Source organism: Mustelus asterias, chromosome 25, assembly GCF_964213995.1.
Source record: "Mustelus asterias chromosome 25, sMusAst1.hap1.1, whole genome shotgun sequence".
NCBI classification, from domain to species: domain Eukaryota; kingdom Metazoa; phylum Chordata; class Chondrichthyes; order Carcharhiniformes; family Triakidae; genus Mustelus; species Mustelus asterias.
In genome coordinates, this window is record NC_135825.1 from 42,262,854 (window position 1) to 42,287,887 (window position 25,034).

The 25,034-nt window shown below is 44.7% G+C and overlaps 1 protein-coding gene across 2 annotated transcripts in view; it reads right to left on the reverse strand.

Moving 5' to 3' along the window:
• Positions 1-23,453, reverse strand: part of LOC144511909 (choline/ethanolaminephosphotransferase 1-like) — a 39,903-nt gene extending 16,450 nt beyond the window's left edge. Inside the window, exons 1-6 of one of the 2 annotated variants that reach the window (XM_078242365.1) lie at positions 22,954-23,453; positions 13,060-13,207; positions 7,448-7,589; positions 5,814-5,898; positions 1,238-1,369; positions 333-491 (exon numbers count right to left, since the gene is read on the reverse strand). In XM_078242365.1, the coding sequence (XP_078098491.1) occupies positions 333-491; positions 1,238-1,369; positions 5,814-5,898; positions 7,448-7,589; positions 13,060-13,207; positions 22,954-23,343 (1,056 nt within the window). In that variant the 5' untranslated portion in view covers positions 23,344-23,453. Of the gene's footprint in view, positions 1-332; positions 492-1,237; positions 1,370-5,813; positions 5,899-6,810; positions 6,896-7,447; positions 7,590-13,059; positions 13,208-22,953 lie in introns of both variants that reach the window. The other variant, XM_078242363.1, reaches the window with a different exon arrangement.
• Between the last annotated feature and the right edge of the window lie 1,581 nt (positions 23,454-25,034).

Here is a 25,034-nt window from a genome sequence, read left to right on the forward strand (position 1 = left end):
TGCTGACACACCCGATACATGAGGCAAACCAAGCTCAAATAGGCCAGCATCAAAAGATAGTTTGTTAAGATATCACAACATTCAATCACCACCTATTGTAATCAGTTGAGAGATTTAAAGTTGCAAAATCTAGGTCTTAATGATACTACAACAGCATTAAAGATGTACATCAACCTCCTCTGTGTGCTTTATCAGGTGACCATGAGGCTAATACTTGGGATGGCAATCACTGAGGTTCCAGGTTTCAGATCAGGTAGGTAATAGCATTACTGCCAATACAGGGGGTCAGGATTTATATGGGTGGAGGAGAGCAGCTAGTAAAGAGTACTTACCACTAATTTATTGGTTATTTTTGCAGAAACAAAGCCAAAAGCGAGGATGTAGAGGCAGGGATTATTCTCAAAGAGTCGGCTGGTAGATTTCTTGTAGATCATCAATGCCAGTGTTATAACTGCCCCAATGTGCAGAAATGGTGACAGCACACTTGTACCCTATCAACACAAAGATACACATGAGTAACAGTGTCAATTATTGCACGCCCTCCTTACCTGTCTAGAGTAACCATAGTAAGTAGTTTAACAACACCAGGTTAAAGTCCAACAGGTTTATTTGGTAGCAAAAGCCACACTCTGGCTTTTGCTACCAAATAAACCTGTTGGACTTTAACCTGGTGTTGTTAAACTTCTTACTGTGTTTACCCCAGTCCAACGCCGGCATCTCCACATCTAGAGTAACCATAACAGTGCTCCAGTCAGATACCCTGCCCCCAGACTAAACACTGACTGGGTGACCGCTTTACAAAACAACTTCGCTCAATCCACAAGCAAGAACCCGACCTTCCTGTAGCTTGTCATTTCAACTCGCCCTCTTGCTCACATGTCCACCCTCAGCGTGCTACAATGTTCCAGTGAAGCTCAACGCAAACTGGAGGAACAGCAACTCATCTTCCGATTAGGCACATTACAGCCTTCTGGTCCAACAACTTTAGACTATGACATCTCTCTTCGATCTTGACTTCCCCCCCCCCCCCCCCCGCCCCCCCCTTAATTTTGTTTTGTCCCAAAGCCCACCACCCCTCATTCCCTCCCCAACAGGGTCACCTGTGATTTATCACCCTCACCATTTCAGCTCCATTCATCTTAATGAACCAATTTCCATCCCCCCACCTCCCCCCCCCCCCCCACAGGCCTGACATCCCCCCAACATCCCCCCACCCCCCAGGCAAACAGTTACTTACTGCTATGGTGGAGCCATTCTTGCCAACACCACCAGTGAAGATGACCGTGAAGTAGTTAGTGCAGGAGAAGATGCCACCTGCTACCACAAGTAGAGCAGGCACGATTTTAACTTGTATTTCCAACACTGGGATCTTTGCAGGGAAAAATAATTAAAGAGAAAATAAGAATGAAAGAAAGCATCTGGAATTCACTGCTCAAACTGCAGAAGAAAAATATGGTGAGAAGGCCCATCAGACCATCTTGGCCCAAGGTCCAATAGTTTCTTTCCCTGAATGTGGCATCTAAGCTCTCGAGTGGGTTCAGAGTTTTGGCCTCCACTACTCAGATTGATTAATTTGTGTGAAGAATAATTTCCCCAATATTAGTCCTAAAATTGCCTTTTACAAACTTAAACTCATATCCCTTCTCCTGTCTAACTCTCAGTAAAATAATATTCCATGTTAGCTTTTCCATTACCCACATCTGCTCCATAACAGCACCTCCTGGTTGGCTCTTATTCTAGATTGCAAAACCCCATTTCTCCAGTTTGTCTTCAGAATTGGACAATCCTGCATCCAGACATCCATTTAGCGTACTTCATCAAAAACTTCCATTCAAACAGAAGGGTGCAAGGAGATGCGCATTGAAGTAGGTGAAGGAAATTTTCTATTGCTTCATGAAGATTGCCCCCATAAAGCTGTCTGGCTTGAGGCATCCTCCACACACCAGTGAACAGTATTAAGGTAGGGTGTCAGGGAAGAGAGAGGACCCCTATCAGAGAAGAAAAAGTCCAGCTGCCAGGACTAACCTGCTGAGGCTCATCTGATGAAGGAATACTGATAATTCCCCATTATAACCTTTAACTGGGACTCGTTTTAAAAATGTAACCAGAGTGGATTGAGAGAATGCATCTTAACCAAACAATTCAGAATCAGGAATTGTTGGCACACTGATTAGCACTTGCAGCACTGTTTCAGTTCTGCAAGTCACAGAGGTAGCAGGGTAAATGGCACAAACCACCTGGACATTGCTCGACCCAGAATTGTGGGGCCTTGGATAACCAAGATGTGGAGTTGGTTTTATGCTATTCAGATAGGTGAGAGAGAGCTCTCAGTGCAATCAATGCTGCAGCTTATGCTGCAACATCCATAGATGGATTTCCTTCAGAGTCTAACAGATGGGAATGAGGAGGTTGACCTCAGTGCACTTCAATCTACAGATGACACAGACCCAAGATGAACTGAATTGTATACAATGATGTATTGTACCACCCATTTAGTGGTGGAATCAGTTTGGAAACAGCAGGCCCTCATGAAGTGGTTTCTACAAGACAACATGCCCCAGTTAGAAGCAGCGGTCTCGGACCCAGCTGATCTGCACAGGGACAGGCAGATCTTACTGAAATCGGATTTTCATTAGTACTTTGCGTGGCTTCACAGTTGGGTCTCTCACCATCCAAGATACAATTGCTCATCCAGGAGATGCTGGAAATTTGCCCTCTGCACAGCAGCAATTCCTCTGGTGGAAAAATGCAAGTAATCAAAATATAGGAATAGGTAATGAGGAGGCTATTCAACCCCTTTTGACCATCCCACCATTCAATGAGATCAGGGCTAACCTGTATAAGAGCATCTACCCACCTTGGCCCATACCCCTGAATACTCAAAGCTACTAAAACATTTAAATCTGGAGATGGATAGAGGAGTACCTACTGCTATTTGTGGTTGTACTCCACATTCTTCCGCTCTTTCTTAGAGAAGGTGCTGGGAACTGTCCACACTAACTTCAGAGATGGCCTACCCAGGTCTTTGTATGATTGGAACAACCTTTCTCCCCTTTATATTCTAGGCTTCTATAAAGAGGTCATTTTTGATTATTCATTTACCCAATCACTACATTTTAGTGATCTGTGCACAGGGACCACAATCTCTGGTCCTCCCCGATTCCTAACTTTTCACTAAAGAATACTCGCATATTATTTTAGTGCAAAATTAATAATTGAACAATTACCTCTGTTCAAATCCATTTGCCAGAGTTTTGTGCACTTACTTTATTTATCAATATCTCATGGAATTTTATACTCCATAGAGTTAGTCAGAGGTTTACAGCATGGAAACAGGCCCTTTGGCCCAACTTGTCCACGCCACCCAGTTTTTACCATTAAGCTAGTCGCAATTGCCCACATTTGGCCCATCCCTCTACCAATCTTACCCATGTAAATGCTTTTTATAAGACAAAATTGTACCCACCTCTACCACCACCTCTGGTAGCTTGTTCCAAACTCTCACCTTTTGTGCAAAACTGCCCCCTGACTCTTTTGTATCTCTCCCCTCTCACCTATGCCCTCTAATTTTAGACTCCCAAATTAATAAACAGCAAGTAGATGAAGCCTCAACATGGATCATCTTGCAAGTTTGAGTATACCTCCATTATCTTTACTCCATCTTCCATCACCTAATCAATCTCCTAACTAGGTCAATAATTTGCCTTCAATCCTGAGATTTCATTTCAGCCGACAGTCTCTGATGTGAAACCTTATCAAATGTCTTCTATAACCACCCTTTTATAAGCCCATGTTGGCTCTTTCTATAATCAGCTCAATTTTCTTTTTAAGTGCTCAATCACTCTGTCCTTTGAGATTCCAATTATTTCCCCACAACAGCTACCATACTAACAGCTTTGAAATTTCCTGCTTTCCCCTCATTTTTCTTATTACATTTGGAACTGGCCAGCGTCAGGGATAATGAACAATCCTCACCATATACACACAGCATACCTTTGGTACCCCACAGGGGCCAAAGAAGAAAATCCACCCTCATTTAACCAACAAGCAATCCCCCTCTCCAGCATTTATCGCTCATCCCTAATTGCCCTCAGGAAGTGGTGGTGAGCTGCCTTCCAGAACCGTTGCAGTCAGTGTGAAGCTAATCCCACAGTGCTGGTAGGGAAGAGACCCAGTGAAGTTGAAGGAATGAAAATATATTTTCAGTTCAGGAAGGCGTGTGTCTTGGAGGCAAACTTGCCGTGTATTCCCATATGCCCATTGCCCTTGTCTGTCTAGGTGGCAGGCGTTACAAGTTTAGAAGTTGCCGTCAAAAGGAGGTTTGGTGAACTGTTACAGTGCATCTTCCTTTTGGTACATACTGCTGCAAGTGTGCTGATGAGGGAGGAAGTGAATGTTTAAACCAGTGGATAGAAACAGGTGGACGTTGCTTTGTTATGGATGGCACCAAGATTCTTGATTGTTGTTGGAGCTGCACTGCATTCATCCAGGCAAGTAGTGTTCCATCACACTCTTGACTTCTGTCCTGTAGAAATGGTAGAGGCGGTCTGGGGTTTGGGGGGGGGGGGGGGGGGGGTTGTCAAGTGGCGAGTTACATGCTGTATAATTCCCAGCCTTTGACCTGCTCTTGCAGCTACAATGTTTACGTGACTGATCTAATTTTATCTCTGGTTAACAGTAACCCCCAGGATGCTGATTGTGGGGAAACTAATTCATGATAATGCCAATGAAAAGAGGGATGGTTGGACACTCTCTTGGAGATGGCTACTGCCATGTATTTACACTGCACAGAAGTTACCTGCCACCTGAGTTGAAGTCTGTATGTTGTCCAGGTTTCCTTGCATACAGCACGGACTGCTTCAGTCTCTGAGGAATTGCGAATGGTACTGAACATTGTGCAATCATCAGCAGACATCCCCACTTCTGATCTTATGATGGAGGGAAGATTAAAGCAGCAGCAGCTGAGATGATACTAACCCCTTTGTCTTTAAGCCTCCTTACTTAGCTCTGTCAAATTGTCTGGTAAGACAGCAAAGCACCTTGGGATATTTTATTACATTGCAAATTGTTGATGTTGTTTTCAGATTTAGAAAACTGAAGTGTGTTATACTGGTGAAGTAGGCAGTGCATGAGGGGGAAGAGTTTAATCTAACATTCAGTATTACCACCTCAGTGAACTGCACATTAAAGCCAGTCAGCTTTGTATTGTGTTGATCCAGGTTTAATGGACTTGATACAGCGAGGTCGGCAACAGTAACCGTAACAAATTGAAATTACTTCAAGCAAAACAAATGGTTTTAGCCAGATTGCAGAAGAATCTGGACTCTGCTGAATCAGGATGCCACTCAGATCATAGTTCAAGCAGAGTCTAGGTGGACCTATGAACTATCTTGGTTTATCCCTGCTTTCCCTACGAGGAATCAGATACACGGGCCCAGTGCTTTAAGAATTGAGAGAACTGTGCAAAGTTGAAAACACAGGCTGTTCAAAGATCACACAGTACTTAAAATGGAGCTGGCTAAAATGAATCACAACCCACCATTGTATTGAACAGAGCAAAACTTCAAAGTTAAGTGCCACATACTCAGCCAAGAATCTGGAGTAAATTTCTGTGCATCAGTGAAAGGAGAAAGCAAATCAGCTGGTGGAAAACAATGGACACAGCTGCTCAACCTCCAGCTTTACATCCCACAGTCTCTCCAGGAAAAATGGAGCAGTTCAGTCTCCACCCAAGACAAGCCCCCACTACCCTCCCAACTCCCCATCCTTCCCCAAGGTAAACAGGCTCAGAATTCAGTTATGCTATTAATTACCATTGATTCCCAAAATGCAGTTCCTCCACTCGCAGCCAATAAAAACAGGGTAATTATGAAGATTTGCACTTCAGTCACATCAATTCTGATTGGGTGAGAAAAGCAGAAATCAGTATTAGAGCCACTCATTGGTAGTTAGTGCATCCCAAGCGAAGCAACTGCAGCTCCATCATGCACCAAACCAACAGAGTAACGCGCTCCATTAGTCCGCTTTGCACTCTCTCAAACACACCATTCGCAATTCATCAGCATGAAGTCTCTTTGACCATTAAGAGTGACTCACCCCTCCAGCCAAAGAGGCAATCTGCACCAAGTTAGTCAATCAGTTTGGGGTAGGGACAGCCTTATTGTAACTGGCCTCTGTGCCTTTAGGCTGAGGAAGAGGTCCAGGGCTCCTTCACCAGAATGCTATCCAGCTATCTCTACTGAAAGTGTGCGCTTGGTGAGGGGAGCTGGGTGTTTATAAGTCAGGCTCAGCTGGAGCTCTGCCTCTTGAAGTGAAATACCTGCTGATGTTAACCCCATTGCAAAGACTGGCTGTCAAGTAAGGCACTGGCATGCTGGTGGGGGCTAAGGAACAGATAATATCCCAGCAAGGGCTCATCACCACCAGAGGACAAAGGGAGACAGAGATTAGGTACAAGACTCTACCATGAGTAGTACTACAGTTTAAAAAGGTACCTTACAAACTACTAAAATTCTAGACTACCTCCCACACATACACACACACTTAGCTTCAGAGCCCCAAGAATTTAACTTGGTGCTTCACATCACCTAACCAATTTGAAGAATTTGGATGCAGCACAACTTTAGTGAAAGCCATGTGTTCCTGCACTAGACTGTCTGCAACCCTTTCAAGGGTTAATTATCAATGGTGTGTGGGCATCTAGGGGGTCTGAAGCGGTGAAAGGTGTTACTGATTGGCTACGGTGTGTGATAGAGCAGCAGTCTGATTGGTTACAGTCAACATGCAGTCACCCAAAAGGCTGGTGTTTACCGGAATATTCCACAGTGAAGGCCCCACAATGACTGTCACAACTTGTGCAACTACAATACAGAGCTGAGCTTCTGTAACATCGAATCTGTCAGTTAGAGAATCATAAAACAATGAAACACCATAAACAAGAGAAACAGAGCCAGCAGCAAAGAAGCAGTTCCAAGAGTAATTCTGCTCAGTGAAGCAGTTCACCTCCCTGCTAGAGGGTCCCAGTTCTTGGTGTCAGGTTACTGACAGCATTGAGGGATAACACTGACTCTAATTAATGGCGCCACCAGAAGCAGAGTCAAAAACAAAGACAGTGGAATTGAAACTGGGGCTCTTTGTAATAAAGTAAAAGTAGGGGTCTGACCAGTGTGTCTGGTTACACATCCGTACTGAACCTCATTTGTATTTGAACATCATGGATCATCTAAAGATCAATAGACAACTGAGTTTTACATACCTGCACAGAGATAGACGAACAGGTCAGATATACAATGTTACACAGGATATAAGCCATTCATCCCATCCAGCTCATGCTCCACTCGAGCCTTCCTGTGTGTTCAGGGAGCTCAGGGAGAGCGTGTTTGTGGATCTTCATCCTTTTAGAAGAAAGTTTGCTTCACCATCTCCCCAGCACCCATTTAATACTCACATCCCAAAGCGCAGAGTCCCAGAGACATACGTCTGCCAGTGTGCACAGTAGAACATGAAGACCCCAGCAAAGCAGCAGAAGAACATCCAGTCTGGGTTTGTGCCCAGCTGCACAGCAATGCAGATTCCAAGAACCACAAAGACTGGAATGGAAATGAATTGAATTCACTCAATACAGAAAGGACATAGACCAAAAGGATTAAAGCACATCCTCTGCATCTGGAGATGGTCCAGCATAATCTTCCTCAGTCACTGCAGCCTCAAAAACAGTTAAGGAGCAAGATATCTAGGATGAAGTCAGGTCTGCCAGCCTGTCTCGGAGCAGCAAGAAACAATATCACACCTTCTAGCTCATCATTAATCTATTCAATTCAGCCACCAGGGATATCACAATCTATGTCAAGAAATCAGGCATTTTTTCCCCTAACCCTTAGGCAGAGGATAGGGAATATCCCTCCTTCTTGATGTGGTACATTAGGGGCTTCACAGTACGAAGATAGGAATGTAAAGAGAAGCTGGAGTTTATCTACAGAACACGAACAGACTCATCAGCGTTTAAGGCATTGCCGACGAAGGTCACATCTTGGAAACAAATAAAAAAATCAAAGCTATAAAGACATTAATCTGAATGAGTGAGGCATTTGCTACAAATTAGATTAATAGCAGAGATAGAAATTAATAGGTTTGATCAATAGTCATTAGTCATATTTGCAAAGTCACCAAGGTTGGGCTACTTAACCTTTAGATGAGATAGGCAAAAAAAGGCAAAGAGAGTTGAGGGGAAAAGATCAAGTAAAAGAATCAATTCAGAAGGAGCCAAGGCACAGCATAAGAGAGAAAAGATTGATAAGAGGTGGTCATCTGCAATTAACAATAGCTGCAGTGTAGGGAAGAGTATAAACCAGGAAATTAGAGGTGCATGTAGTAAAGGTAATATAATAACCACAGGGGGCTTGAATCTTCATGTAGACAAAGTACATCACCTTTGCAGTAATAATGTGGAGGACAAGTTTCTGGAATGCATACAAGATAGTTTACTAGATCAGTATAATCGAGCAACCAACTGGAAAACACAGGATTTTGCATTGAGTATTGTGCAATGAGAAAAGGTTAGTTAACAATCTGGTGGGAAAGGGGCCTCGCAAGAAGAATCACCATAATATGATAGAATTGTATACTGAGTTAGAGCTTGAAAATGATCAAGTCCAAAACTAGAGTCTTATATCTAAACAAAGAAAACTATATGTAGTTAAAGTAAATTGGGAAGCTAGATTAAAAGGTATGAGAGCAGACAAACAATGACAAGCATTTAAAGAATTAATGTGTAACTCAAAACAAATATACATTATTTTAAGTCATGCAAAAGTGATCCTACTGTGGCAAAAAAGTTAAGGATATCATTAGATTAAATAAATGTACTAATGTTGCCAAAAAGATTAGCAAGCCTGAGGATTGGGAGCATATTAGATCTCTGCAAAGGGGAACCAAGAAATTGCGAAGGAAAGAGGAAAGAGAATGAAAGTAGACCAGCAAGAGACAAAAACAGATTGCAAACATTTCTATATGTATGTAAACAGGGACCTGAGTCACAAAGTTAAGAGGGTACAGCAAGTAATCAGGAAAGCAAATAGTTCAATTTTGTTAGAGGGGTTTGAGTAAAGAAATCTTACGACAATTATGTAGGGCACTGGTGAGGTGACACGGAGTAGTGCGTGCAGTTTTGGCCTTCTTATAGAAGGGCATGCTTGCTCTGGAGGGAGTGCAACATAGGTTCAGTAGACTGGTTCCTGAGATGAAGGGATTGTATGAGGAGAGATCAAGTGGATTTGGATTATATTCCCTAGAATTTGGAAGAATGAGAAATGATCCTGACCGGCACTGGGCAGAGGCCGCCCCGCAGGCCTGACCGGCACTGGGCAGAGGCCGCCCCGCAGGCCTGACCGGCACTGGGCAGAGGCCGCCCCGCAGGCCTGACCGGCACTGGGCAGAGAGCTAAAATGGGTCATCACAGTGTGATCAGTATTCCTGGTTTATAAATTCTCTTTGGTTGTTGCATTGGTCGGGCAATGTTCCAAGGCCCCTCATGTGTCTCAACCCCATCCTTGATTATTTCAATATCACACAGTATGCCTGGTCCTCATTTCTCCTCCCCTCGTACAGCACTTCATTCTTGCCTGAAATAAATTTCATCTCCCCATCTTCTTCCCACATGTATATTTTATTCATCTTACTCTGTAATTTGAGTTACTAACTCAGATTTTACTGCCCCTCCCTGCTTGATACAATGTGTAATTTTGACCAATTTCTCAGATTTTGAAAATCTGAAACAGCAGGGTGGCCCCAACACCAATTACTTAAGTAGCCCAGTCTGAACTTTTCTGACCCCTCGTTTCTATCCTTCAGCCAATTTCCCAACAACCGTCTTTTGCGTTTCATTAATGCCCTTTCATGAAGAGCTTTGTCAAATGAAAGTCTCATTTTGATAAGTCATAGCGTTTCACAGCCCATTTGGGGTTGCTGCTTAAAGGACTTGAACAGGTTGGTTGGGCAGCATTCTCCCAGTCATTATCCATGGTGACCTACTATTGTACCGATAATCAATTATTTTATTCTACATGAAAGGGAAGTAGTTGATATCTTCCCTTTGCTGAATGGGGGCATTGCCTCAGAATGTATCCCTTAAAATGATCAACAGTGCCTTGCGAACTTCTGCTGTTGTCTCAGGAAGGACTGTAGAAGTTGAAGCTCTTTTAGAAAAGGCTGAGAGGTGACGGAATAGAGATCTTTAAAATTGTGATAGGATGGATGGAGAAAGGGGCTGTGATTCTCCCATACCCCTGCGCTAATTTTTTAGTCATGATGTGGAGATGCCGGCGTTGGACTGGGGTGAACACAGTAAGAAGTCTCACAAACCTGTTGGACTTTAACCTGGTGTTGTGAGACTTCTTACTAATTTTTTAGTGCAATGGGCTGGGAGATTCGCGGGGTTCGCACATGTGTTTACACCCCACTAGTGTCTCCGAGTGCCGGATTTCCAGTGACATCAGCTCCATGCTGAAAATCAGCGGTGAGGCGCCAAGGTTATTTAATTGGTTATTTTAATATCATTTAAATGTGATTAGCGAGCCCAGGAGTGAAGTTTCCAGGCCTGCTAGCATCACCTCCCCCCGCCCCTGGTCAGAGTGCTTCACTCCAGCAAGGTTCATAGTAGCTCCCACTAATGAGGAACTAGCAGCCTGACCCTGGAGTGAAGGGGTCACTCAGGGTCCCCCAGAGGATCGGATGGCAGGGTGATGCCGGTGCCCCTGGACATTGGAACTTTGGCAGTGTAAGCCTGTGCCCCCTGGCACTGCTCAAGGGCCAAAGTGCAAATCCCAGGCATACACTGGCACTGCCCATCAGGCAGGGGGCAATTGGTGAGGGTGGGGCTCCCACTGCAACTCTGCAGATAGGATCGGTGGGCAAAGAAGGGAGGCGAACGAGCAGGGCGGGGGAGGGGTCCAGCCTGCTAAGGGGCAGTCGAGAATAGGGGTAGGGGTGGGGGGGTGGGGGGGGGGAAATGTGTGTGTGTGTGGCTGGCAGCAATCGGAAGGCTGACAGTGCAGGGCCCCTCCACATGCACCAATCTCGGTGCTAACAGATCGGCGTGTGCACAGTGGCCTCGGCACTGAATTTTAATGACATTGACCTCTACAGTGCACAGACTGTGGAAGATTCTTCTCTGAACTCCCACTGAAAAGCCAGCGTGAATTCGACACTTAGAATTTTTGGGGGAGAATTCCGGCTAGGATGTTTTTAGTCAAGAGAATCTAAAGCTACGAGGAATTAAAATAAATGGCCATTAATTAATCCAGTAAGGAATTCAGGAGAAACTTTACGACAAGTGATTAGTTAGAATGTGGAGTGGTCAGACCAATAGCCCAGATGCAATTTAGGGGAAACTGATACATACAAACATATAAACTAGGTGCAGTAGGCCACTTGGCCCGGACAGTCTGCTCCACTACTCAATGCAATCATGGCTGATCTGATTGTACCTTAAATCCCACATTCCTACCTCAATTCGATAACCTTTCACCCTTTGTTAATCAAGAATCTATCCAACTCTGCCTTAAAACTATTCAAAGATTCTGCTTCCACTGCCTTTTGAGCGTCTATGCTCGCAACACTCTGTCCTAAATGGGTGACTCCTAGTACCAGATTCTCCCACAAGAGGAAACATAATCTTCACATCCATCGTTAAAGACTTCATTCAAGTTGCATCTTATTCTAAACTCCAGCAGATACAAGCTTAGCCAGTCCAACCTTTCATTACAAGGCAACCCACCCAATCCAGGCATTAGCTAGTAAACTTTCTCTAAACAGCTTCCAACACATTTACACCCTTCCTTAAGCATGTACACAGCACTCCAGATGTGGCCTCACTAATGCTCTCAACAACTAAAACATAACCTCTCTACTGTTGTATTCAATTCCCCTCGCAATAAGTGATAACATTCTATTAGTTTTCCTAATTAAATGCTGTACCTGCATACTAACCTTTTATGATTCACACACCAGGACACTTCCCCACCCCCAACCAGAGAATGATCTGACCCGCCTCCCTCCTCCTCCCCACCACTGATCTGAGTTAGAGAGCCAATGGAAGCGCTGAACTCGCTCTTCAGCAGCTGGATCACCCGATTCAGACTTTTATTCAGCAGGTTCATTTTGGTGCGATTCCAGATCGACGAACGCGGTGGTAAAGGGGGAAATGCTGATAAAGTTGGGCAGGCAGTTCATTAATTCAATTGAAATGCATGCAAATGCATTTAACCTCCGTTGTGCCCGTTTTGGGCGTGAATTGGATCGCCGCCATTCCTGGGTTTCGGTAAAGTGGCCATCTGCACGGGCACAGATCGTGTTAATGGCCTCACACGCAAGTTTACCACGTTTTCGCATCTGCAATGGTAAAATTGGGCCCAAAGTTGGTTAGGATTGCATTCATTGGAATTTAGAAGAGTGAGGGAATCTCATAGAAACTTATAAAATTCTAACAGGATTAGACAGGGTAGATTCAGAAAGAATGTTCCTGATGGTGGGGAGTCCAGAGCGAGGGGTCATAGTTTGAGGATAAGGGATAAACCCTTTAAGACTGAGGTGAGGAGGTATTTCTTCACCCAGAGTGTGAAACTGTGCAAATCACTGCCACAGAAAATAGATGAAGCCAAAACATTGACTGATTTCAAGAAGAAATTCAGTGTAGCTGTTGGGGCTAAAGGGGGATATATGGGAGGAAGATGGGATCAGAGTATTGAATTTGATGATCAAAATGAATGGCGGAGCAGGCTCGAAGGGCAGAATGGTCTACATCTGCTTCTATTCCTACATGTTCCTGTTCATCCCCACTGTTAATGAAAGAAAGTTTGGCAGAATGCAATTGCATGGGGCATCACATCCTCCTCAGTAGCAGTGAAGGCACCTTATTTCACAAAGCTTGAATAGGAGGCCTCAGTTGAATCCCTTGATTTGCTTTCTACTCCATTCTAGTATTGGGCCCTCTGTGTTCTCATAAGGCACTGCTTATAACACACAAAAGATTATATTAAGTAAAAATAAGTGAATTCCTCCTACCTGTGGAAAGTGAATCACAGCCATGGTCAAATAGCTCTCCAAGAGGACTACTGCTATTGGTTCTTCTAGCCTGCTTCCCATCTATAGCATCGAGTGTCTGGTAAATAAACAGGCCCAGTGCACAGGCGAGGTAAGCCCAGAGAGGTGCCTGCAGAGTACAGAAAACACAGCATGAGCCCAAAGGCAGCAGCAGATCAACACACCAAGAGCACAGTGAAGGATGAATGAAGAGATCGCACATGAAACACTGACAGAACTTTAAAGTGACATTAGTTTAAATGATTTTTCTCTATATTGTTAACAATGCACTGGATCACAAGCAAACTGTGCATACAGAAACAACAAAAGTTATTGCCATAGTAACTGTGCTCCACTGACTATAAAGCATTTTGGGATGTACTGAGGTCTCAAAAGGTGCTGTACAAATGTAGGTCAGTCTATCTTTAATTAAATGACTCCACTCAACAACGTACTTACTTCCAATTCAAATATCTGAGGCCATGTCTAACAACAGGGGACGGGAAGGATAATGTTACTCCCACCCTATCCCAGGAGCTATATACAGTGGCACTACTGAAATCTGAAGCTCAGTGAGGGGAGAAATCACAGGCCTAATGAGATGTTCCACAAGATTTATATCTTTGAGGAATTTGGAAATTAAGGGGGTGATGGAGGAAGGCAGGAGTATCGACCATAATACATAGGCACAGAAGGAGGCCATTCAGCCCATCAAGCCTGCTCTGTCTGACTTGAGTTATCAAGACAACAGAGACAACAGGAAGTACTTGATGCAAAGCTTGAGCAGGACAGGGTAGACAAGGTATTTACAACAAAATATAAAAGCCATTTACGGGAAATAGTCAATAATCCAGGGTTCCAACCAATTCAAGTCATATCAAACACATCAAATCTCGAGAAATAAAACAGAAAGTGCTGGATAAACTCAGGTGTGCCAGCTTCATGGAGAAAAACAGAGTTAACATTTCCACTCCAATATGACACTACTTTGGAACATTATTGCAGATTTCCACCATCTACAGCATTTTGCTTTTATTTTAATCAAACCTCATGATATTGGGCATGACTGCAGATTGGAACATAGGAGCCAGAGTCTGCTTTTCAGCTCCTTGAGTCTCCTCTCCATGTTGACTACAAACCTAACCTCGATACCAAACAAAAGTCCATGCATCTGGGGTAATGCAATATTGTGGTTTTGTGACTGGCCTCGTAATCCTGAGGCCTCGACCAATGATCCAGAGACATGAGTCACTGAGGAATTTAATTTTGTTACTTAAATCTGGAATAAAAAGCTAGCATCACCAATGGAGTAACTGGATTGTCGTAAAACATCTATTTGGTTCACTAATGTGCTTAGGGAAGGAAATCTGGCATAAGTGTAAAAGGCAAAGCTGAGCTTTTCACAACCATCTCTGACCAGAAGTGCCAAGAGGCTGATCTAACTGTCCTCCCAAAGATCCATCATCACAAAAGCCAGTCTTCAGCCAATTCGATTCACTCCATGTGATAAAGTAAAGTAGTGTTGGAGCTGGATATAGCAAAGGTTATGGATGCTAAAGGTATCCCAGCTTTAGTGGTGGAATATTTGTGCTAAGAATTAGCTATTTAGCTACAATTGCCCAGTTGTGTGCTCTCCACAAGAGAAGGACAAATCCAATCTGGCCAATCATCTCCCCTGAAGTCTGCTCTCATTCAAAGTGCTGGAAGCTGAAGTGGGCAGTCTGGCACAAACTCACTAAGAAACTACTCCCAGATGTTGAGTTTGGAGTCTGCTAGGAACATTCAGTTATGTGAAGGTGCCGGCGTTGGACTGGGGTGAACACAGTAAGAGTTTTAACACCACCAGGTTAAAGTCCAACAGGTTTATTTGGTAGCAAATACCATTAGCTTTCGGAGCGCTGCTCCCTCGTCAGATGGAGTGGAAATGTGCTCTCAAACAGGGCATAGAGACACAAAAATCAAGTTACAGAATACGGATTAGAATGCGAATCCCTACAGCCAGCCAGATCTTAAAGATACAGACAATGTGGGTGGAGGGAGCATTAAGCACAGGTTAAAGAGATGTGTATTGTCTCCAGACAGGACAGCCTGCAAGTCCAGGAGGCAAGCTGTGGGGGTTACTGATAATGTGACATAAATCCAACATCTTTAAGATCTGGCTGGCTGTAGGGATTCGCATTCTAATCAGTATTCTGTAACTTGATTTTTGTGTCTCTGTGCCCTGTTTGAGAGCACATTTCCACTCCATCTGACGAAGGAGCAGCGCTCCGAAAGCTAATGGTATTTACTACCAAATAAACCTGTTGGACTTTAACCTGGTGTTGTTAAAACTCTTACTAGGAACATTCAGTGCCACACCTCATTACAGATTTGGTTCAAACCTGGGCAGAAGGATTGAATTCAAGAGGCAAAACAAGGGGAGAAGGACTACTCTTAATGTCAAGGCCAAGTGTGGCACCAAGGAGTGGTAGTAAAACTGAAATTAATGAAAATTATGGAAAAACTCTCCAGCACTTGAAGTCATACCTAGCACAAAGGAAGATTGTCGCATTTGTTAGAGGTTAATCATCTGAGTATCAAGGCAAGAGATCCTCATGGCAGATATGGACAACATTCAGACTTGGGCTGGTAAGTGGCAAGTAACATACGTGCCATACAAGTGTTGGACAACGTCACCCTTCCAAGAGAGAATCTAATTACATCCTGTGGCAGTCAATGGGATTACCTGATTTAGAACTATATCATCATTCCTTCACCATCAATCATAGAAATCATAGAAACCCTACAGTGCAGAAGGAGGCCATTCGGCCCATCGAGTCTGCACCGACCACAATCCCACCCAGATCCTACCCCCACATATTTACCCGCTAATCCCTCTAACCTACACATCTTAGGATTCTAAGGGGCAATTTTTAACCTGGCCAATGAACCTAACCCGCACATCTTTGGACTGTGGGAGGAAACCGGAGCACCCGGAGGAAACCCACGCAGACACGAGGAGAATGTGCAAACTCCACACAGACAGTGACCCGAGCCGGGGATTGAACCGGGACCCTGGAGCTGTGAAGCAGCAGTGCTAACCACTGCGCTACCGTGCCGCACTGAGTTAAATGCTGGAACTCCCTCCCTAGCACTGTGGGTGTACCTACACCGGTTCAGGAAGGCAGCTCACCACCACCTGCTCAAGGGCAATTAGGGATGGGCAATAAATATTGGCCTTGCTAGTGACACCGACATCCAATGAATTAATTTTTTAAAAAAAAACTCTTGAAATGTTCAGTTGGCCCACAAACATAAAAACATCCACAAACTTTCAGAGTAAGGGGTTCTCTCCCACATTTCCACTCCACTTGAGAAAAATCACAACCCAATTACACTACAAACTGTCCAGGCTGTAACTCTGAATTTAAGGCCTTTTGTTGTGGATTTCCCCTATTAAATCCATTTGACATCTTAAACACCTCAATTAGACTGTTCAATTTTCTAAACTCAAGGGAATACATTTTCCTCATAATCTAAACCTCTCAGCCTAAGTTACATTCAAGACTCTGCTATGTTGTATCCTTCCTGAGATATATTAGAATTGAATGCAGACAGGGTCTGACCAAGAACTGAAACATTAACTTTCATAGAATAGAAGGACTTTCATAGAATTCTTACAGTGCAAAAGGAGACCATTCAGCCCATCGAGTCTACATTGACCACAATCCCACCCAGGCCCTATTCCCATAACCCCACATATTACCCTGCTAATCCCCTGACACGAGTTAATTTAGCATGGTCAATCAACCTAATCCGCACATCTTTGGACTAAGGGGGGGAAGCTGGAGCACCTGGAGGAAACCCACGTAGACACAGGGAGAATGTGCAAACTCCACACAGACAGTCACCCGGAATTGAACCCGGGTACCTTGCGCTGTAAGACAGCAGTGCTAACCACTGTGCCAAAGTGCCACCTAATTTCTCTATGGCCTCTTCCTCTCCTTTACATTCTAAGCACATCGAGGTAAAGGAGATCTGGAACACTGAGTTACTGGGGACACTGATCAATCAATCGCACTGAATGGCAGATTATTCTCAAGGGGCTGAATGGCCCGGTCCCATTGTAAATGCCTCACCTATGGGTGAGATGGGTCATATGGAAATCTGCATTTGCTGCGTCCCCATTTACCTTGCAAGAAACCACTGCTGCCTAGCATGATCCCCGTGCCCTGGCCAGAGTTTGCCTCCGTTTTACTGCTGGGTGACCGAGTGCCAGCAGGATCACCAGATGTGTCTATCATCCTGGAAACCTGGTCCAGCTCAGAACAGCTTCAGAGCGAAATGAAATGCTGCCTGGCTCTAGGGATGGTTAGAAGCACTAAACGACTTGCTGAAATAATCTGTGCAGTCTCCAGGTTCTTGTTTTCCACACAGCTTCAATGTTTTTCTAGGCTGGAGTAGGGAGGGAGAAATCACATTCTTTTGCAATAAAATTGCTAATGGTGAGGTTGATAAGCAACCCCGAATAGACTGGAGGCAGTGATTGCATTTCACCGTGAGCCACAATCTCATCTATTGAAAACACACGGCAGAAACTCTTTGGCTGTGCCCCCAAACAACTGATAAAACAACCAAAGGTTGAGAAGCTGAGATATGATTCATGATCCTCAAATATTTTAAGCAACTTTCAGGTTTAGTAAACACTGGCTGGGAATCTTCTCTGAGCTGCTCCTGTTTTGTTGCATTTAGACAGTGGCTTTAAAGTAGTAAAATATCACAAGGAGTTGCACATGGAGTTATTATAGTATCAGACTACATGTCAGGGAACATAACCACAAGCTTGCTCAAAGAGATATAGGGGCGGGGGGAGCTTCTAGAGCCTAGAGCACTGAAGGTACAGCCACTAATGGTGAACCCATTGAAATCAAGAGGACAGAATCGAAGGGATAGAAATGTTGGTGGAAATCTCACACATAGGGAGGGGCTGAGAAATTAGAAAACAAGAATAAAGATCTTAAAATTGGGGCACTACTTAAGCAGGAGCCCAAGAGGAGGTCAGTGAGCACTGGGAGATGGACCATTTGGATGAAGTGACCGAGATTAAGTGCAGTAGAGTTTTGAATGTTTTGAAGTTTAATGAGGGTACACTTCTAAAGCGTGTGCAGGGACAGAGGGGCCTGGGAGCACGTGTATAGATCTTTGAAGGTGGCAGGACATATTGGGAGTAACTGGTAAATAGGACCTTGGGCTTCATACAGAGATCTGGAGTACAAAAGCAGGGCCGTTATACAGAACCTTGTAAGTCTAACAACACCAGGTTAAAGTCCAACAGGTTTACTTGGTAGCAAATGCCACTAGCTTTCGGAGCGCTGCTCCTTTGTCAGGTGGAGTGACAGATGTGCTCACAAATGTGAGCATCTTGGAGAAGCTGGGGTTCCACTTGGAGTAAAATAGATTAAGGGGCGATTTGATAGAGGTATACAAGATTATGACATGTTTAGATAAAGTACACTGTTCATTAGTTTTTTTTAGTTTATATATTTGTGTCACTAAGTACGCTTACATTAACACTGCAATGAAGTTACTATGAAAATCCCATTAGCTGATGGTATTTGAATATGAGCTGGAACTCATTGCTCACGAGGGTGGTTGAAGTGAAAACCATCGACAAATTCACAAGGAAATTGGATGGGCACAGGAGGGAAATAAATCTGTATGACTAGAAGGATCAAGTGGAGGAATGAGACTAACAAAGAGCTAGCACAGATTTGAAGGGCAGAATGAACTTTGACATTGTGGCAAGATGTGAAGCTGGTGAACTCATGGAGCCAGAGCAACTGCCAGGTAATTGCTGCCTTTTTGTGTGGAAACAAACTCACTGTCTCCGACTGCTTTCCTTCCCCTTTCAACAGTCCAAAGGGACCATCCCCTCTGCAACACACTGCTCCCCACCTAACAGCCCCTCCTCAATGAGGGGGCAGGAAATGTAACCCGCTAACCGTCCAAGTGAGCTGCAATTTACTGTTTATTTCTTTTAATTTAGGATACTGTATTTCCTGCTTTTGATGTGGTCTCCTCTGCTTTCGGGAAACCAAATGCAGACCGGATTCCTGCTTTCCAGAACGGCCCCATTTAGTCCACAAGCATGATGAAAGGTCACCTACACTTGAAACATTGGCTCTATTCTCTCTCCACAGATGCTGTCAGACCTGCTGAGATTTTCCAGGATTTTTCTGTTTTTGCTTCAGATTCTAGCGTCTGCAATATTTTGCATTTATCATAGTATAGTTAGAATAATAGATACTGTTCTCTGCAGCCGAGAACGCGAGTCCCAAAGGCTGTGCTGCCTGCCCAGTGCCAGGGTTCAGGACATCTCCACAGGCGAGTTGTGGTTCAGTTTTAAAATTCTAAGTCAGAGTCTCACTGCTAATCTATATTATAGCTTGAGAAAAACATACCAGAGAGATTCCCACCTGTACCAAATTTTCAAGTTAACACTTATACTTTAAGGTGGGAACCAATGAAATAGAAAAGACCAAGAAAAAAGGTTCTATTGCGGGAGCATGAGCAGCTAGGGACAAAATTAAAAAGCAGAATCAAAGGTAAGAATCCTTAGATTGCTAGCTGAGCCACAAACCAAATTTATGTAAGGTAATTAAGATCAGAGATGAATACATGGCTTAAAGATTGTTTTTGATTCATGGGACACTGGCACCAGTACTGGGGAAAGAGGAAGCTTTACTGTTGGGACGGCCTTTACTTGAACCACGCTGGCACCAGTATATTGTTGAAGTGTAAAACAAGACTGTAGAGGGGACATTAAACTCAAAAGTGGGGGGGTGTTGGTGTTGTTTACACGAAGGGAGATTGGTAAAATTTAAAGAGAAAGGTGAAAGCAATAATGCAGGTTAGCGATATAGGTAATGATAACTACAGTGAGACACAAAGGGGCAGAGCACGCAAACATAAGAGTTCATCAGCAAATAAGGTCAGAGTAGGGAGAAATGCTAAGAGTTATAGGGCCTTTATATGAATGCTCACAGCATTCATAAGATGGTGGATGAATTAATAGCACAAGTAGAAATAAATGAACCTGGAGATGAACCTTCAAGGTTGCCAACACCTCCAATACCTTGTCCTTTCCTCTGTCAATTTGCTCAAGAACCCTTCAGTCTCTCTCTCTCCCTGAATTCCATACCATCGTCCTCATTCTCTTGGGTGAAGATGAAAGTGAAGCATTCATTCAACACTCTACCAATGTCCTCTAGCTCCACCCACAGATTGTGCCCCCCACCCGGGTCCCTAATGGGGCGTACTCTTTCCCTGGTTATCCTCTTCCCATTGATATACTTATAGAATATCTTGGGATTTTCCCTATTTTGTGAAGACTTTCCCTACTGTGAAGATAATCTCGTACAGCGGAGACAACTGCTGGAAAGCCAGAGCTTTCTCATATCCTCTCTTTGCATTCCTAATTGCTTCAAGCTCCACCCTGCACTTTCTATACCTATAGATTGGACAAATAAAAGCAGCAACAATAGCTTGGAAGACATGTTCATAGACTCTATTCAGGAATTTTCTTAGAACAACATATTCTAGAACCTACCAGGAAACAAGTTATGTTAGACCTGATAATGTGTAATAAGGGTTAATAACCTCATAGTAAAGGATCCTCGAAGTTAGAGTGACCCAAACATGAAATTTCAATTTGAGGGTGAGAAATTTGGATCTGAAACCAGTGTCTTAAATAAAGGTAATTACAAGGGTATGAAGACAGTTTGCTAAAGTGGGCAGGGAAAATCAGTAAAAAAGTAACAGCAGATAAGTAGAGGCAGATACTTGAGATATTACATAACACTCAACAAAAATAACAAAAAATATTAGAAAGAAAGATGCCCAGGGAGAAGATTGCACCATCCATGGCTAACAAAGTTAAAATGAATGAATGAACAATGCTGCATAAATTTCACACCCACCAGTTCCTCACCCCAGTGTTATACAGCTTCTGATGCCAACTGAGGGAGGACAAAATCTACAGCTGCCTGATAACTACTTTCAGTTCGACCAACTACAAAAAGTAAATCACCATTAAACAAAACTTAATTGACAACAACGTAAATCAGGAAAAGTTTTGATGATAAACAATTACTATAAGGTCCGAGAAGACAGAACTTACTGAGTGACAAAACCAAGTCAATCTCACTCCATGTAATGATCACACCAGCAGCTCCCACACAGAGCTAACTGCTAGCACATCCACAAGAACAAGTTTCTTACACAGTCCATTAGACTGACACAGGTACCTAGCAGTGACATTTGAATAGAGTTTTAGTCTCTCCCAAAAGGGGAAACAACCTTTCAGCATCCACCCTGTCAAGTCCCTTCAGCATCTTGCATGTTTCACTGAGATGACCTCTCATTCTTCTAAACTGCAATGAGTACAGGTCCAAACTGCTCAACCTTTCCTAAGACAACGCCTTCATCCCAGGAATCAGTCTAGTGAGCTACAAACATAAAGGAAGAAGCTTTACTCCAGCTATACAAAACCCTCCCTAATACCATGTACTTTTATGGAATGATATATTAATCTGAGTGCAACACAGAAAAACGTGCATTTATAAAGCACTCTTCATAACTACCAGCCTTCTCAAAGCACTTTACAACCAATTAAGCACTTTTTGAAATGTAGTCACTGTTGTAATGTTGAAAAATTTAACAGTTAATTTGTATACCAAGCTTCCACAAACAGCATTGCGATATAGATCTGATAATCTGTTTGAGAGATACTGATTGAAGGATAAATATTGGCCAGGATACCAGCAATAACTGTCCTGCTCTTCTTCAAATCGTGCCATGGGATCTTTATAGACATCCAACTGAAGGGCAGCCTGGGCCTTGGTTAAAAAGTCTCATCCAAAAGATTCACCAGGTTGTCAGACTGAGACACCTTTCTCCAATGACAGTAGATTCAAGGTTATAAACTTACTATCAAGGTTGGTCATTCAGGACAGCAGTTACGAAACACTCCTTCACAAAAACGGCAGCAGAAGTGTGGATGTCTGTCTCTCAAAATACTAGTCCAATTGTTCATTTTTAAGTCTTTGATGGATACATTTTCACTAACCAAGAGTACAAAATGGATATGGAGCCAAGCCAGATGGAAAGAGTTAGCGTAAAGATCAGCCAGTGAGGATGAGATAAATGGTGGACCAGGCACAAAGGAACAAAAGCACCTCAATTCGATATTTCCACTTTGTAATAACCAGGTCATATATCCAAATATTCTACACATTTACAAATCCAGTCATTAGGTACTGGGTTATAGCCTAGATTCTGTAAGAGTACCTGTTCAGTCTCAGTCAGATCATGTACAGTAACCTACACTGAGGTGCATTAAATGGATTCCATAGGGGTTTACCTGTTCAGTGACAGTAACCTATAGACAGTGCAGTGTGTCCTATAGATGTCATAGGGGTTTACCTGTTCAGTGGCAGTTGGGCAGTAACCTATAGACTGTGGTGTCCCATGGATTCCATAGGGGTTTACCTTCAGTGGCAGTCTGTAGACCGTGTGGAGTCTTATAGACACCGAGTGTCCTTTGGATTCCATAGGGGTTTATCTGTTCAGTGGCAGTCAGGCGGCAATCTATAGACTGCAGTGTCCCCTGTGGATTCCATAGGGGTTGCCTGTTCAGTGGCAGTCGGGCAGTAACCTATAGACAGTACAGTGTCCTATGGATTGCATAGGGGGTTAGCTGTTCAGTGGCAGTCAGGCAGTAACCCATAGACAGTGTGGTATGTCCTATGGATTCCATAGGGGGTTACCGGTTCAGTGGCAGTCAGGCAGTAACCTATGGACAATGCGGTGTGTCCTATGGATTCCATAGGGGGTTACCTGTTCAGTGGCAGTCGGGCAGTACACCATGAGGATGAGGGTGGTGCATACATTGAGAGCCAGCCCGGTGATGGTGATGGCATTGGGAGCTATCCAGAGGGGCAGGCGGCGGACCAGCCACTCCCACCAGGCCTGCATCAGGGGCTCGAGTAGCGAGGCGCCGGCGCTGCGGTAGCGGTGCTCCTCCAGCCGCTTCAGCTGCTGCCGGGACAGAGGCTGCTGGAGGAGCCAGCCGAGGCTTGGCCCGAGGCCGGGACCCCGGCTGCCGCCCATCCCCGCGCTGCCGCGGCCCGGCCGGGAGGCAGCAGGCGGCCGGCTCAGCCCCAGCCCCGAGCCCGGGCTCAGCTCCCCCGCATCGCTCCGCCGCGCCGGCCGCCGCTGTGCGCTCATGGAGCCGCCGCTCGGTGCTTGTGTGTATCCCAGGCCTGAACCTCCCGCTGCCGCCGCTCTGAGTGAGTGAGTCCGCCCGGCTCCAGCTCCCCGTGCCTGCCCAACAACCGGAAACACTCCCACTCACTGCCGGGTCAACCTCGCCCAGCGTCAAACCCGCTCCGCCCAGCGTCAAACCCAATCTGCCCCGCCCAGCGTCAACCCCGCCCCGCCCAGCGTCAATCCCGCCCCGCCCAGCGTCAACCCCGCCCCGCCCAGCGTCCGCCTCGCGCCAGCACTGCCCCGCCCAGAGCGGCTGATAGAGCGCGGGGGAGGGGCACAGAGAGAGAGACAGAGGCTGGAGGGGGAGAAAAAGTTGAAGTTTTATTTATTAGTGTCACAACTAGGCTTACATTAACACTGTAACACAGGGCAGCAAGGTGGCTAGCACTGCTGCCTCACAGCGGGGACGTGAATTCAATTCTGGCCTCGGGTCACTGTCTGTGTGAAGTCTGCATGTTCTCCCCGTGTCTGCGTGGGTTTCCTCAGTGTGCTCCAGTTCCCCCCCACAGTCCAAAGGTGTGCAGGTTAGGTGGATTGGCCAATGATAAATTGACCCCTAGTGCTAGGGGTAGATCAGTTTAGCAGGGTAGATACGTGGGGTTATGGGGATAGGATCTGGGTGGGATTGTGGTCGGCGCAGGCTCGAAGGGCCAAATGGCCTCCTTATGCACTTTAGGGATTCTATTTTTCTATGACTGGGCGTAGTATTGGGATCTTGGGGGAGTATTTTCTATTTACTTGTTTACAGGACCTGAGCATCGCTGGCTGGGCCAGCTTTCATTGCCCATCTCTAATCCCCATTGAGAAAGTGGTGAGCTGCCTTCTTGCACCACTGCAGTCATGTGGTGTAGGTACACCCACAGTGCTGTTAGGGAGGAAGTTCCAGAATTTTGACCCAGTGACGGTGAAAGATCAGCAATACGAACATATATACAAGGAACAAGAATGGGCCATTCAGCCCCTCAAGCCTGCTCCACCATTAAATAAAGTCACAGGTGATATGATAGTAACCCCAAATTTGCATCCCGCCTACCCTGATAACCTGTCACTCCCTGGCTTACCGAGAATCTATCCACCTTAAAATATTCAAACATGAATTAGGAGCAGGAGTATGCCATTCAGCCCCTCGAGCCTGTCCACCATTCAATACCATCATGGCTGATCTGACTGTAACTTCAACTCTACATTCCTGCCTACCCCAATAACCTTTCAGCCCCTTGTTAATAACGAATCTATCAGGCTCTGCCTTAAAAATATTCAAAGATTCTGCTTCCACTGCCTTTTCAGGAAGAGAGTTCACAACTTTGAAAGATAAAGTTTCTCTCCACCTCTGTCTTAAATGGGCAACCCCTTATTTTTAAACAGTGACCCTGGTTCTCGATTCTCCGACGATAGGAAACATCCTTTCCACATCCACCTTGTCAATACCCCTCAGGGCGGCATTGCTGCCTCACAGCAAAAGGGACCCAGGTTCGATTCCGGCCTCGGGTCACTGTGTGGTGTTTGCATGTTCTCCCCATGTGTGCTTGGGTTCCCCCCGGGTGCTCCGGTTTCCTCCCATAGTCCAAAGATGTGCAGGTTAGCTTGATTGGCAGTGCTAAATCGTCCCTTATCAGAGGGATTAGCAGGGTAAATACATGAGGTTATGG